This window comes from Muscardinus avellanarius, assembly GCF_963383645.1.
Source record: "Muscardinus avellanarius genome assembly, chromosome: 5".
NCBI lineage: Eukaryota > Metazoa > Chordata > Mammalia > Rodentia > Gliridae > Muscardinus > Muscardinus avellanarius.
Window position 1 is genome coordinate 12,776,574 of NC_137790.1, and position 15,607 is coordinate 12,792,180.

The window sequence follows — 15,607 nt, forward strand, 5'->3', positions numbered from 1 at the left end:
ATGATGGTCTTATTTCAACTAGCATGATGCTTTCAAAATTTGTCCATGGTGTAGTGTATGTCAGAATGCCCTTCCTTTTTAAGGCTGAAAGATAATATATGCATAGGCTGAAAAGTAGTGTATATACAGCACAGTTTGTTTATCCATCAGCCGCCATTGGTCACTTGGATTCTTCCACCTTTCAGCTATTGTGAATAATGCTCTAATTGACTGGGTGCACAAAACATTAGAAATTGTACACAATTCATCTTATAGGACAACTTGAACCTATCAAAATGAAAGGTATTCAAAGCCCATACAAGGGGAATTCAGAAGCAACAAAAGTGAGCTCCCATTAAGGGTACAGGACAGATGTTCCTAAACTTTTTCAGTCCTCAAGACTGTCTCAGTGACTTAACAATTCTTCATGCAAACAAGAACCTGACAACAAACTGAACTTTTACATTAATTAAACAACCAGATCCAAGCAACTGATTAAATATATGTCTTCTAATAATTACGTAGCAGTTTGAAAAATTCCTGCACATATAAGTTTGAAGACAAAATATTTTAATTTTATTCTTAAATATGCACAACTCCTTGCCAGTTGGGTGTGTGTGCCGATTGGGCATGCCCCTATTTCTCTGGAATCAGACTGGGGGCTGCCGCCCCCTTTTCTGGTTCCATGTTGACTTTTGCTTAATCCTGACCTTTTATCACAGTAACCACTGAAAACCCAGTTTTGCAAAGCTGTGACCTTACTGAATAAAAAGTAGTACAACCGAATAACCAAATGTTGAACCTGGAACTAGTAGTTTTCCTGGTTAGGAATCACTGACTTGCTGGGCGTGATGGTGCACGCTTGTAATCCCCACTCTTGGGAGGTGGAGACAGGAGGATCATGCAGGTTCAAAGCCACCTGTTCTGGCTTAAGAGACACTGTTTTCTTTGTTTTGTTTTGTTTTGTTTTGTTTTGGTGGTACTGGGGTTCCTGGAAGCCCTTCTACCTCCGGGCTACACTCCCAGACCTATTTTTATATTTTTATTTGGAAACAGGGTCTCTTAAGCCAGAGAAAGCGGCTGGCTTTGAACCTGTGCGATCCTCCTGTCTCTGCCTCCCAAGCGCAGGGATTACAAGCGTGTGCCACCACGCCCGGCAAGAGACACTATTTTCAAATAAAAATATAAAACAGGCCTGGGAGTGTAGCCCGGAGGTAGAAGGGTTTCCAGGAACCCCAGAACCACCAAAAAAAAAAAAAAAAAAGAATCACTGACTTCCTCTCAATGTATGCAAATATTCCACGGCAAACTAAGTTTCTTCCAGGGTTCTGGGCACATCAGTGCCTACTTTGGGAATTGGAAATCCAGATAATTTAGTTTCTGCCAAGACTTTACCTTGTCCAACAAGATGCTGCACAAACTATTTTCCAACCAGCCTCATTTTTACCACTCTTCCCCTCCCCTCCATTCCAGATTGCTTTGGTTTAGATATGCTTACCCTGTGTCCTCTCCGATGCTGTGTGATGGAAGGATGGTCTCCAGTGTGTTGATGGGACCCTTAAGAAGCAGAGCCTAATGTGAAGTGACTAGGTCATTGGGGATAGTGATCTAGAAAGGAATTGATGGAGTTCCTCTAAGACCTTGGTTAGTTCATGCATTAGTAAGCTTTCCATTGCTAGGACAAGTATCTGAGATAAATCAACTTATAAAGAGGACAGCTTTTTTGGTGGTTTCAGTCCATGACCAATTGGTCCCATTGCTTTGGGCCTGTGGCAGCACAGAACATCATGGCAGAGGAGGCCCATTCGCTTCATGGCAGGCAAAGAGAGAAAGAGAAAGAGACCAGGGTCTCACAGTCTCCCTCAAGGATACACCCTCAATGCCTAAAACCTACCAGTCGGCTCTACCACTTCAAGGTTTCCATCATCTCCCAAAAGAACCACGGGCTAGGGACCATGCCCTTCACACAAGGGTTTTGGGTGATTATTCCAGATCCAAACTGCAGTCGTTATCTTGAGGCACTGTTAGCAGAGCCGAGCTGGCCCCTCCTCGGGCTCTGGCGTCTTGTCTTACCATGCGAGCTCGCCCTCGCAAACTTATTCTCACCACCACAAACTCAGGGCTTTTGTCTCCTCCCTCTTCCTTCCCCTCTTTGGGTGGGCTCACCCTGACAGAAAACAAATTTGGTGACTGTCAATCAACCAGAGAGGAGGACGGTATGGACAGCCAGAAGTCTGTCTTTTATATGAAGGGTGTTGCCCTGTACAGTCTGAACATAGGGTATATCCCCTCCTCTTAACACTGCTGCAAGAGCTCAGATCTGTTGGGATGACTCTGTCTGACTTGTCTGTGACAGGCATTTCCACAAGTACAATAATCCCATTAAGCCATAGGTCCAGAATCAACACCGTGTGCCTTTTCTACTAGAGATTCTAAAAACCCAGCAGGCCAGAAAGGCCCACATCCTCAATGCTCAAAACATACCTGCTAGCCGGGCATGGTGGTGCACACTTGTAATCCAGTACTTAGGAGTCTGAGACAGGAGGAGTGCAGATTCAAGGCCAGCTGCAGCTACTTGAAGAGCCCCCTTCAGCAACACAGTGAGACCCTTGTTTCAAAATAAGGAATAAAAATAGGGATGAGGGTGTAGCTTGGAGGTAGAACACCCCTGGGTTCAATCCCCAGTACCACAAACAAAACAAAACAAAAACATCTGCTTACAAAACACAAGACAGCATTTCCTCAGACTAGAGAACATGACAGAAAATTTCAGGAATCACTAAATAACTCATCTCAGGAACTAATTTATAATTTATTTAAACACATACTCAAGTATTGATGAGGTGGCATTAAAATGCACTTGCCTATTTTTACTTATTCACTTCCCCTCCCTTTAATTTCAGAGCCTGTACTGAGGCTCACAAGTCAATTAATAACAGCTTACAAAAGCGCACTATTTTCCCCCAGTCAAAGCAGCTTTTCAAACTTTGCATCCTTTGCTGTTCATGACAGCTGCCGGGACTGGGTAAAGCTGGTTCTGCGGTCTCCATTTTAATGGGTGGAACCTAGACCGAGGCCCTGTGCTGCTCACTGCGTTCTTCCGCAGACGGTTCCTTCCTTTGATCCTCCTCTGGCATCCTACTCATAGGAGCGTTCATGCACTCCCACCATGGGGTGGAGGTCAGCCTGCGGGATATCCTACCAGCCAGTCTGGGTCGGGTTATGAGAGAAGCTGGAGGTCAGGGTTAGTTAGGGGCGCCTGCACCGCCCTTGGCCCAGGTCCCCAGGAAGGACGTCCCAGCAATAAGGTGTACAGCCAAGAGGAATCCACCCGGCCAACTCGCAGGGGCTCGCACTGACAAAATATGGAGCCCATGCATGCGAAGCAAGATCTTCAGACGGCACCGCCTGGGCGCCCTGGGATCAAGAGTTGAAAACACTGCACAGCTAAGCGGCGCGGGCTCCCCGGTCCTCGCGGTCTGGAAGGGTTGGAAGTTCTTCCTGCTAAGGGCCCGTGCGGAGGCCGGAGGAGAGCCCCATGAGCCCCAGGAGGCTGCAGCCTCCTGCCCCAAGATAGGTTAACCTCCGCAGGTGCAGAGAAAGCCAGCCTTCCCCTCCAGCCGGCCCCGCCCACAAACAAGCCCCGCCCCAGACCCCGCCCTTCCGCCGGACCCGCCCCAGGCCCCGCCTCTTCCGCCGGCCTCACCTCTTGGGCCCGCCTCTTCCGCCCGCCCCGCCCCTGCCCTGTCGCGTGTGTGTCAGAGCGCTCTCCGCGCGGGTTCCTCGCCAGGTCCCCGCGAGCCGGGCCATCGCGGCCATGGGCGTCTCCAAGAGGAAGGCCTCAGACGGCCAGGACGGCGCGGTTCCCACTGCGGGTGCAGCCAAGCGGGCCCGCGCCGAGGAGCTCACGGGCGTGAGGTTCAAGACCCAGCTCCGGGACCCGCAGGGCGTCGGGCGGGGTGAGTGCGGGGCGCCGGGCCGGGCGGGCGGCGCGCTGGCGGGCGGCTCTGGACGCAGCCTGTCCTTCCTGCATCGTTAGGGACATCGGAGGGTCAGGGCCAGTCAGGAGGCTGAGGCCCCGGTGGTGAGGCGTCCTAGGGGTGCTGGGCTGGGCGGGCTGCACCTTCATGCCCCGGGCTGTCTGCGATCAGAGCGTCCGCCTCGCTGGGTTGCTACAGTTTCACAAGACAACCATCCCTCTGCAAGCTCTAAAACCTCGCTATTTCAGATGCCATTAAAGTGAATGAAGCGACCTCATTCCCACAGCACATGTGTGCTGGGGTCCTACTGAGTCAGGGCAGTTCAGAGAGACAGCTTGCTAGTCCCTGAGCCGTCAGCACCGTTTTCCATGTCTTTGATCCTCTTAACTCTTAACATGTGCAACAAGTTACCAGAAGCCACTAGAGGTTATGAGGAAAAACCTTAATCGGACATGTTGACATGTGGAAACATGGGGATTGTGCTAAAATAAAAGTGACAGTATTTCTTGGGGTTAAAAATAATTTCTAAATCGATGGTCAGCATAGTCTCAACTTCGAATTTTTCTCCTACAGATTTTCTTTGTAAATTTTTGATGCCTGCACTTGTTATTTGGTGCCCAAAAGATGAGAACCAGTTTTGGCACAGAATTATACATTTCACTCGTTTACTCATTCAGTATTTAATAGGGGGTATTATGTATTAGGGTAGCATAGATTCCCAAAATGAGTTAATACCCCTTGGTCGGGGAGGGGAACTGAAAGGAAATGTAGAGACATAAAATAACAAATCTGTCACTGCATTTTTTCTGTTTATGTGCTTAAAAAAGGTAGATTTCCAGGGGATGTTAAGTTTTTTGTTATTTTTTTTCCTGAAAAGGGGGCTAGAAGCCAAGTAAGTTTGGGAATCTTTGGATAAAATAGTAAATAAAAATCTGATACAGGCACTGCTATTGTGGTTCTTAGAGTCATGCAGGAAAAGCAAGTAATACAATTACATGCATATAGTTCCAAGCACATGTCTTCCAAAGGAACTATACATGGTGCCTGACAGTGTCTAATGTGTCTTTGATCTAATATGGGAAATGGAAGAAGGTTCCTCTAAGGAAGTGGCTTTCAAGGGGTTATAAAATGGGACAGGGACAGAAGCCTCAATGGCAGAAGAAAGAAGGGTTTTGGTTATGGAAAAGATACTGTATCCATATTTCAGGGCCCATTCCAGAGAGCACCCATCAGCCTGGTTGTCTGGGTTGACGGGCTGTGGTTCTAAGTAAAATAGATGAAAGACACAGCGAAGCTGAAGTCAGTGGGTGAAAGTGTGAATCCTTTGTGTAAGGCGATTTTAGATTTGCTGCAATCTAGTTTCTGCCTTGGATTCTATCTTTTCCCCTTCTTGCTATACTCTCAACTGCCTGTGATAGAATCTTGCCGGAAGATGAGGGAAGTAGAATTGAAAAATGGATGTTTAGAAGGTTTTATTTTCATGCAGGTACAAGGGAAGATTGTTGGTTGTACTCTACACTGTGGAGGAGGAAAGAGCTTCGGGGGTTAGGTTGGTAAAGGGCACTCGGTTGATCAGTATCAGTATCAGCCTCAGAAGGCGTCTGCTTTGAGCTAGTTCCTGGAAAGTTTTTGCCCCTTACCTCAGTGGTAGCAGAGAAGGCCATATTGTAAATATGCGTATACTAAGAGTTAAACATTTGATCTCTCTATTCCCATTTGCTTCTGGGTTTCCCATCTCTGATCACTTGGACAGTCCTACCTGAACTCTCCTTGTGCCTCCATTGATTGCCTGGCTTTGGTGGTTTTCCCGAGTGACCCTGGAATCTGGTGGCTTTCCTCCGTCTCCATCATTATTCTAGTCCAGGCACTGTCAGTCCCTACTGGGACTGTGGCCAGAGCAGCCTAGGGTTGGTCTCTCTTTTCTGTCTTGCTTCCCTACAGATCATCCTTCTACGTGCAACACTCAGATGGTCTTTAAATTTTCAAATCTGATCATGGACATCCTTGGTGACGTCCCTCTGCTTTAGGATAAAAGTCCCAAATCATTGCCATTAATTCATCTAGAGCTGCCTATTTCTGTGCCTTCATTGCTGGCCCCCTTCCCTGCTGAACCACCTACTAGCCCACCTCCTGGCTTCAGCCACACTCTACCCTCTAGCCCTGGGGCGTTCGCACATGCTTGACCTAGAACACTGTCTCAGCCCTGCTCCCAACTCATTCTTAACAATCATCAGATTCAGCATAACTTCTTTAGAGAAAACCTGCCTAGTCCTCAATGCTAAATCATGTTCCCTGGCTATAACCTTTCATTACACCCTTGACTTTTGCTTCATAGCACCCTCTACAGTTTGTAATACATGTCTGTTGTGGTTGACACTTCATAAGTGTTCATAGGATGATTGTTGGTCTCTGCTACTACATACCATGTGGGTAGAAGCCATTTCCAGTTTGTTGTCCAGCACATCCCAGGTCCCACTGTGATGTCTATGTATGTGGTAGGTGCTTGGTAGATGGTGACTATGGGGATGAGCACTCAGATGGCAAGTATAATCCACCAGCACTTCCCACCCCTATATACAATACGTACCTTGGACTCCAGGGTGCCCCGAGGATTGAGCTCGTATGATCCTCGGCCACGCTGTCAGAACACCACGGCCCTTGCTTATCAGTTACCTAGGCCATCCTGCAGATGCCTAGGGTAGCGCCTGTGCAACCTCGGTGCTCCATAAATGTTTAAGGAAGGAGGGTGGCTGCTGGGCAAGGTGCTGCACCCAGGCATAAAGTGTGGACCAAAAAGACTATGGTGGCGGAGGGCTAAATGCGACCAGCCCCCTACTGCTGCTGAGGACCATCGGGAGCCTTTGCTTTTAGAGGGTTTAGTTTGTGCCAAGTGGGATACTAGATGCTGTACACATAAATTAGCCCCTTTGTGCTTTATACAGATCTATTAGGAAGGTCCTACTCTTGCTCTCATTTTACAGGGAAGATATTCAGAGCTCAGAGTTCAGTGACCCGCTTAGCAGTAGATGGCTGAGCTCGGAGGCATGCCCAGGTGTCTGGCTCAGAGTTTGGGTTCTTACCTGGTATTTTCATAGTGTAAAGTTCTGCTCCTGGGTCCCTAAATCCAACCACATGTGTACAGAGTGTGTGTGCATCAGGACTCAAACCAGAGACACACAGAGCTGTTGTCCAGCAAGAAAGACGTGTTGGTCTGCTCTGCATAGCTAGTGGCTCTCACCTGCAGAACCGCATCCTTTTCTATGCTTCAAGGGGACCTACAGATCCATCTGAACATGGAATGATCATGAAATAGTAACCTCTAGGGAGAGGTTGAAGGAAGTTTGGCCCTCAGAGGTACAGGCCTCAGTCATGGTCACTGGTGTGGGAAAGAAGGGTTCATCCTGCTGCGTGTGGCCCCAAAGCCAAGATAGAGGAACCCCATGGGGAGGCTGGTAGGCTGCCCCACACTTGAGCATTTCTTAAAAGGCCATTGGTATTTTACATTTTATTTCATTGGCAATGACCAAGTGTGTTTTAATAGAAATATTTAGTTTCTTCCTGCTTTTCTTACAAATAAGATTAGATGAGTTTCTTCCCCGAAAGCTTAAGGCCCCCATAAAGATGTGTTCACATGGCTTCTCTCCCTGTGCCATGTTCTGCTGCTCCAGTGTAGAGATGTGGGGCCTGAAGGTGCAGCGAGAGAGGACCGTCCTATAGAATCTGGACACCGAAGGAAGAGCCGTGGGAGGCAGGCACACGGTGGGGGAGCTGGGCAGATTAACTAGAGGAGATGGCATGGCATCAGTGGCCATTGGGAGGGGAGGTTTTTGGGGAAGAAACTTTTGGGGTTGTCCTTATGGGGAAGTATGCTTGGAGAAGCCCCGAGGTCGGCTAGCCACAGCCCCTGGTCCTGGCCGTAGGCTAGGCACTCTACGAACACCATGTCTGTCCGCCTTCTCACGCAGCGCAGTTGTTTCTGTCCAGCATGTGGCAGTTGTCTAGCCTTCGAAGGGCGAGAGTGGACTGGAGCCAGACTGCCTGGATTTGAGGCCAGGTTCTACCAATTTTTAGCTGAATACCCTTGACAAGGACCTCAGCTTTATCTGTAAAGTGAAAAAAAAAATACTAGTTAGTACTTGGGGTAGAAGGTTGTGATGAGAATTAGCTGGTGTGACATGGAGCCCTCGGTAATGTCCCATTACCACGTTATAAATCTTTCTATTGTGGCCCCCTCTGGTAGCTGAGGGAGTGGAAGCTGAGGGTCCAGGTGAGTTATGGCTAGGCATACCTGCCAGTTCTGGCGGTGTACACTGCTTATTTCTGTCTTCATCACATTGAATGTGTTCCTAACATCCACGTGGATTCATCCGCTAGTGTTACCATAACAAAATACACACTTATTTTCTTAACGTTCTGGAGGCTGCGAGCCCAAGACGGAGGCACCAGCATGGCTGGGGTGTGGCGAACCCTTCCTGGACTGCAGACAATTCCACTTGTAGAGCCCCACGGGCCCGTTCTCTTCACAGGCTGCGCTCTGTGTGCTGATGTCCCTTCCTCTTCTCTCGGATACCAGTCCTGTGATTAGGGCCTCAACCCCTTGGCCACATTTAAACTTTATCATCTCCTGAAAGGGCCCATCTCCAAATACAGTCTTATAGGAGTTAGGGCCTCGGTATATGAATTTGGAGGGCAGACAGTTCAGTCCATCACACTCACAGTGGCTGCTGTGGTGGCGTAGGTAGGTTGGGGAGGGTCACAGAACAGGGCAAGTAGGTCATGGTGGTGGCAGCAGTTGTTTCTGAGGAGATTGTCCTTGTTGACCTTTGATCGTAACTCTCTATTTCAGCCCTGGAAGCATTTGTCTCTGCTGCCAAGAAGCTACCACAGGAAGACCTTTATGACGTCGTGGAAGGGTACATAAAGATATCTGTTGAATGTGCGGAAATTTTCCAGCTCCTGGGTGGAGAGAAGCGGCCTGAAAGTGAAGTATGTTGTTTCTACCTGGCGTCATGAAGAGAAGAAATTGATGTTGTGGCATTAAAGTTGGTGAAATGTGATACAAGTTTCCCCAACGTTACTAGTGTCCTAGAGAAAATGATGCTTTGTTTTGTGCTGTAGGAGAACATTCATTATTGCCTTTATGACCTTTGAAGGCATTTGTGGGAAGCACTAACTTCTTATTAATACTTGTTGAATAATGTCAGAAGGTAGGATCGTAGGTTCTTAATGAGCACATACCTGATTTGCTTTAACATAAAGGAAACAGCTACACGCCTTGTGTTACACGTGTGGAATTGATGTTTGTCCTTTGGTTCCAGAGGCACTGAGAATTTGGGACATTTAGGAAATTTTGAAGTTCTCAGGGTTATTGTTATAAAAGCCGTAGAATTGAATGTCCCCAAAGCAGTGAGGCCCAATCACTACTAAAGCTTTCTCTTTTCACTTTTCATGTGATTGCAAGGAAGCTCTTTTCTATTAATAAAGCCCATAGAGCCTGGGTCCTGACAGATGAGCCCGCTAAACTGTCACCTTCTTGCCTCTGGCGCCGTTGGCTCAGGATCTGGGAAGGCCCAACCCTGCAGGTTGAAGGTTTCACGCCTGGAAGTAGCTCTGACAAAGAAAAGAGGGGCCTCTATGTCCAGTAGGAAAAGAGATGAGGGGATTCACAAGTGTCGCAATGCTCTCTTTGCAGATGCTCTTAATATTTCAAGCTCTTGAGGCCATATTATTGCGGACAGCAAGTGATCTTTCACATTTGCATGTCGTGGGCACCAACATCGTGAAAAAGCTAATGAACAGCCACATGAAGCTCATCTGTGAGTCCCTGTATGCCGCGGGCTACAGGTACGCGGCCTGCCTCTGAGTTTGGTCTCTGTCCCGCTCCCAGGGGGTGGGTGTGATTGACCTTTACCTTCCAGCATGAAGGAGACCTGAGCTGTTTCTGAGGCTGTTGTGACTTCTCTGCCCCTCCTTCCCCTGTGGCTCACAGCACTCCTCTCCCATCATGCATTTCTCCCAGTCATGCCTTACCTAGCCTGTGCCTTCTTCACCAGCTCTGCTCCCAGACAGTCCTGGGCTATCTTTGGCTTCAGTGCTTTGCCACCTGAGTGGGCCTTCATGACCGTCCTGTGTGCGGTAGCATGCCACTGTCTTACGTCCACCTGTTGACGCTCTTCCTCCCCTAGAGCGCAGGGTGCAGTGGGCAGGGTCTTACCTGTCGTGCACACGATGCCAGCTTCCCAGCTCCTAGAATCGCACCTTGCACGTGGCAGGTGCCGGTGAGCCATGAATCCCAGGTGACTGCAGTGCCGGAGGGTGGCCAGGAGCTCACTTCTGCAGACATGTCTATGAAGGAGTGGCCTCTGGCCACAAATACAGGGACCGAGAGCTCCAACTTCTCAGTCACACCGTGGTCTACTCCAGGCATAATTTTTTTCTTTGTATCTAGATCCTCCTTAGTCTCAGTTTTTAGCTTTTGAAGTTTTTGTTATGTTTTATTTATTTTTATTTTTTTTTTTTTTTGGTGGTACTGGGGTGGAACCCAGAGGCTTTCTACCTCCAGGTTATATTCCCAGACCTTTTTTTTTTATATTTTATTTGGAAACAGGGTCTCACTAAGTTGCTCAGAGCCTCACTGAGTAGCTGATGCTGGCTTCGAACCTGTGAGAACCTCCTGTCCCAGCCTCCCAAGCGTGGGGATTACAAGCGTGCGCCACCACGCCCGGCTTTTGTTATGTTTTAAAAAGGAAAAAAAAAGTTTCCTTCCTTTTGTTCTGGTTTGGGGTACACATCACCCAATCAGGTGGCATGAGGCTTCCTGCTGAAGTGGCCTCCTCATTGGGCTTGGTTTCCTGTCTCTGTGCAGGATGGCTCGCGCCTGCCTGAACCTGATGGCCGCCGTGGTGACCCAGGGTCCTGAAGCTGCCAGGGACGTCTGCAGCCATTTTGATTTGAATAAAAAAAACTTGTATGCCCTGGTGACCAAGAAGGACTCAAAGGTGAGCACCTAAGAGTCGCGTCCCTCCTGCTTGTCTCCCTTCTGGATATGCTCTCCTTTCCTAGGTCCCCTTGGTGTCCCTGAGCAGCTGTTGCCTCTGTCTGTGAGGGGGGTGGGTCTCATGTCTGCTGCTGATGGGGCCAGCTGTCTGGCAGTGCCTGAACAGCTGGGCCTTCTGAAGAGGCTTCAGGACTGGCTGGGGCTGGGGTTGGCTGGGTAGCTCAGTGTCTCGGGAGTGGGGTTGGCTGGGTGGCTCAGTGTCTCAGGAGTGGGATTGGCTGGGTGGCTCAGCGCCTCTGGGCTGGGATTGACTGGGTGGCTCAGTGCCTCAGGGGCGGGGCTGGCTGGGCGGCTCAGGGCCTCTGGTCCCTGGGGATGACTTAGCTTGTGAGCTTCTGAGTGAGGGAGATGACCTCCGAGCGCTGAGGCTTGTAGAGGTTCCCAGTGTCTGCTCCCACCCCATCCACTTTGGAGAATGCCCTTGGAACTATAGGCCAGTGATGTCCTCAAGAAGCTGTTATGACCCTTGAATAAGTGACTTGTGCCTTCTAATTCTAATCTTGTCACGGGTAGGGGCTGAGTTGTATCAGAGAGATGGCAGTGTGAATGCTTGGTTTTCACAAGAGTTGTCAGGAACAGTTGCTCTAGAAGTGTCCCTTGGGTTTGGAGCGGCTCCTGGGAGAAGGCACATCCGGGGCTCCCAAGCTCCCCGCGCGTGTGCCCGCTGCGGGTGTCAGACTGCTCCTCCTGCTAGCCGGGTGCCGGGCGGCTCTCCCGTGCTCAGTGCTGTGCAGCCAGGAGCTCTCGGCGGTCCCGGGCAGACAGGCAGGTGTCAACCATGTCCGGACCGTTCACTTCTGTGACCATGCGCTAGCCTGTTCTCTCAGTATTCCTAGGAATTAAGTTTCTACATGTCAGGAAATTGACTGAGGAGCTAATCATAATAAACTGGTTTTACTGAAATTACAAATCAAGTATTCTTTAAGAAAGCCCATCTCTTAGTGTCTCTTAGATACGCTTTACTAACATGTCAACAAATTCCAGTGAGTAATGGCTTCTGACATTTAAGTGTATTTCTTTTTCTTTCTTTCTTTCTTTCTTTCTTTCTTTCTTTCTTTCTTTCTTTCTTTCTTTCTTTCTTTTTTTTTTTTTTTGGTGGTACTGGGGTTCCTGGAAGCCCTTCTACCTCCGGGCTACACTCCCAGACCTATTTTATACTTTTTATTTGGAAACAGGGTCTCTTAAGCCAGCAAAGCTGGCTCCGAACCAGCGCGATCCTCCTGTCTCTGCCTCCCAAGCGCGGGATTACAAGCGTGCGCCACCACGCCCGGCTTAAGTGTATTTCTAAAAGAAAGAATGTGGGGCGAATATCACTTTGGTCTTGGCCACAGTAATTATCCATCAGGTACCCCTCCCTGTACCCCATCTCTCTTGACCTCAGCCTTCCAGCCATCTGAGTAAACAAGACCTAAGGACCAGGCCACCCCCAAGGATGAGACAAGGCAGGAAAGCGCAGCCTGGGCTTCCCTTCCTGAGTTGGGACTGTGCCAACCGTTTCCTGTCAGGGCCGAGGGCAGGTTACTTTACTACTCTGGGATCTGTAAAATGGGAGTTAACGTGCAGTTGAAAGTGTTTTTACTTTTGTATAATGTTCTATATCAAGTATCCTAAATACTACAGGAATGTTGTGGGACAGTGAACATTTTTTTTCAAACCCAGGAAATGTCAGGGATGTTGAAAAGCGGAGCAGCAGAGCAGCACGCGTGCTCCAGCCTCAGCCAGCGCCACCCACCTTCCTCCTCTTGCCGCCCTGCCCACTTACCTTTTCAGTTTGCCTGGTGGCTGCTGATATAGCAAATCCCAGACATGAATCATAGCGCGCCATGAATATTTTAGTGCGTACTCCAACAGAAAAAGACCTTTGACAAAACAAAACCACAGTACCGTTATTGTGCCTATCACCATTAATAATTTCTCACTGTCTTCCCAAACCCCCTTTGGTCTCAAGATTTTCCTGTCTTAAAAATATCTTTATACTTTGTAGTTCAAATCAGGATCCAAACAAGGCTCACATCTTATATTTGGTTGATGTGTTTTTCAGGTCTCTAAATATCTTTTGAACCTTTGAATTTCTCCCATCCTTTTTCATGTCATTTAGTTATTGAAAATGCTGGTAGCAATTTCTGTTTTTTACCGAGTGTATCTGGACAGGGAAGAATTACTAAAGTCCCCTGCAGAAAAAGAATCACGGATATATTCATCCAGCCAAGGAAAGCATTGTTAAAATCCTGCGCCAAAGAACAGTTTTCCAAATATGTTTTGTTCTATTTTAGACAGTGCTTTTCAGAATAAGCCCTGAAGAGCCCGGAACATTTTCTTCCTGGGATATCTACCCTGTGAGGTCACAGGGCAGGATGAGGGCAGCACGTGGCCCTCTTCCCGTGGGGGTGGGCGCCTCTGAAGGACTGTGAGACAGAGGGAGGCCCAGGTAGCTGCGCAGGAGCCGTGCGGCCAGTCCAGAGTGGACAGGTGCTGTGTCACGGGGATTTCAGCTCTCTAGCTCCTTCACAGAATTGGAAAATGAAATTTGGGGTTGTCTGGGTTGTGCAAGATGGAAGCCAGCAGGTGACAACCAGATTCCTTTTCATTCGCAAATGTATTGCTGGAGGGAGCCCGGGAGGATCTTGTCCAACTCTGCTGTGCAGAATGAGATAGAAAGATCTAGATGGCAGAAACTGGGATCTGTCTCCCACTACTGTGACATCAGTGGGACCTCCACTAGCCGAGGGGGATAAAACCAAATTTAATGTCTCCAGGCAAGTTTTAGCATTTTGCCAAGCATTTGTTCACAGTAGAGGCATGTGGAGACCAGGATAGTGACTGAACTGTGCCTGGATTAGGAGATGTGTTTGTTTGAACAATGAGGCCTCTAGAAGCCTTGGAGCAGTGGTTACTCTAAGCGTCCTGAGGACAGAGACAATTTATTAGTTTTGCATCCTCTCTGAGCCTGCGATTGTGGCATCTCGAGCCTTATGGGAGTTGTGAACATTAGATTGGTGAGTACAGGCACGGGAGTGTGGCTCCCACCCTCAGGAAGTGTACTGCGTTCTCAACCCTGGGATCATTGCAGCCAGACTTCATATGGTGCAGAGGCCCGCAGATGGTCCCTAGAACAGGGAGGATCGTTCAGTGCTCAGTGTGAATCAGCCTTGTACTCATAAGGGCTTGCTGAAGTGCTCTGTGACGTGCACAGAGATAGACTCAGTAAATAATGTGCAAGGCCTTGGCCAGCTGTCGGAGAGCAGGACCGCATAGCCTTTCTTTTCTCAGAAGAACCATACGTCTGAGAAAACAAGGAGGAATCGATCAGATACCCAGATACTTGCACAGAGACCCACGTGATGCCAAGTACGCCCCCTGCCCCGTGACCACAGTGAAATGCAAATGCCATGGGCACCCGGGAAGAAGGGAGAACTAACTCTTGTACCTGGACCACAAAGCAGCATGTCTGTGCAGTTATTTCTTACTTTCCCTGTCTGGCACTTACTTAGCAGCTGTGTGGCCTTGAGCGAGGTTTTAAAGCCTCGGTTTTCTCTTAATGTCAAATGAGGATGTTAAGCATTTGTACCTCAGCTTGTCAGGAGGAATAGATGAAGTAGCAGATGGTTCAGTTCTCGGCATAGTGCCATAGTAAGTGCTTGGTGAACACTGTTGTTGCTGTAACTGCTACCACCTCTGCTGCCACTGAGTGGGACAGAACCATCTAGAAGGCATAGGTGACTCCCTTATCCAAGCATTCAGGGCAATAATTCTTTGTAATATTAACTTATTTTTTGGCAGTGAATCAAGGTATCTTTAGAATCACTGAAGTGGGGGAAAGTGTCCAAGTTAGGCACACATACTAGTTTCAGCATATCCGACCAGGGCGCCGTATGACCCTGTGCATCGGCTTCATTAGACGTAGGACAGGGATGATGATGTAGGAGGGACAACTGGGCCGCTGCCCCTAGTGACTGGCCACTGCCCTAGAGGTGCTGGCTGCTGGCCATGGCTTCTGGGTCCCGCTGCCCCAGGCCGTGGCTGACGTGGACCCGCTGGTGCTGGCTGCAGTCCTGGGCAGCCCGTGCTGGGTTCCTAACATGAAGCATCTGTGCTTTGCTTTCTGCTGTGAGCTCATAACTTATTTATAATATCTAATAAAAAACAGACATCACTACATTGGCTTCTCATCAAAAGCGGCGCCGGTCTTTCCGTTATCTCTGGGTTTTCAAAAACATGGGAGGGCTATTTTCATTGGCAAGCCAGAGGGTATGGATCTCGGAGGGGCTAGTCTTTTGTCCTGCCCTGGAGTGGACCATGAACTAAAGAAATGAATGTTACAGTCAGGCAGGGGGCTAGAACTGCTTTTTATTTTTTTTAATTACTGAGAATAGGGTTCAAAAGAGAAGGAAAAGTAGAGAAGACTAAGGAGGGGGAAACAAAGAAAAAAGACCCTTGCTTTCCATGAAGAGCAAGCACTGGCTTTAGACGTCCCTCCCTGATGCCCAGGACAGGCCTGGGAGGTGGCGGCGCCAGGCCTGGGAGGTGGCGGCGCCAGGCCGGGAGGGATGTTCATACCTGTCTTCTTGCCTCCTTTGGCCCTGCGTGTGAG

General features: G+C 48.8%; 1 protein-coding gene across 2 annotated transcripts in view; it reads left to right on the forward strand.

Moving 5' to 3' along the window:
- Positions 1 to 3,796: 3,796 nt before the first annotated feature.
- The window catches only part of URB1 (URB1 ribosome biogenesis homolog), a gene marked incomplete at both ends in the record, with an annotated part of 75,799 nt that continues 63,988 nt past the window's right edge, over positions 3,797 to 15,607 (forward strand). For both annotated transcript variants that reach the window (XM_080696915.1, XM_080696916.1), the window contains 4 exons: positions 3,797 to 3,938; positions 8,806 to 8,945; positions 9,652 to 9,803; positions 10,825 to 10,957. In XM_080696915.1, coding sequence (XP_080553041.1) covers positions 3,797 to 3,938; positions 8,806 to 8,945; positions 9,652 to 9,803; positions 10,825 to 10,957 — 567 coding nt within the window. The remainder of the gene's footprint in view (positions 3,939 to 8,805; positions 8,946 to 9,651; positions 9,804 to 10,824; positions 10,958 to 15,607) is intronic.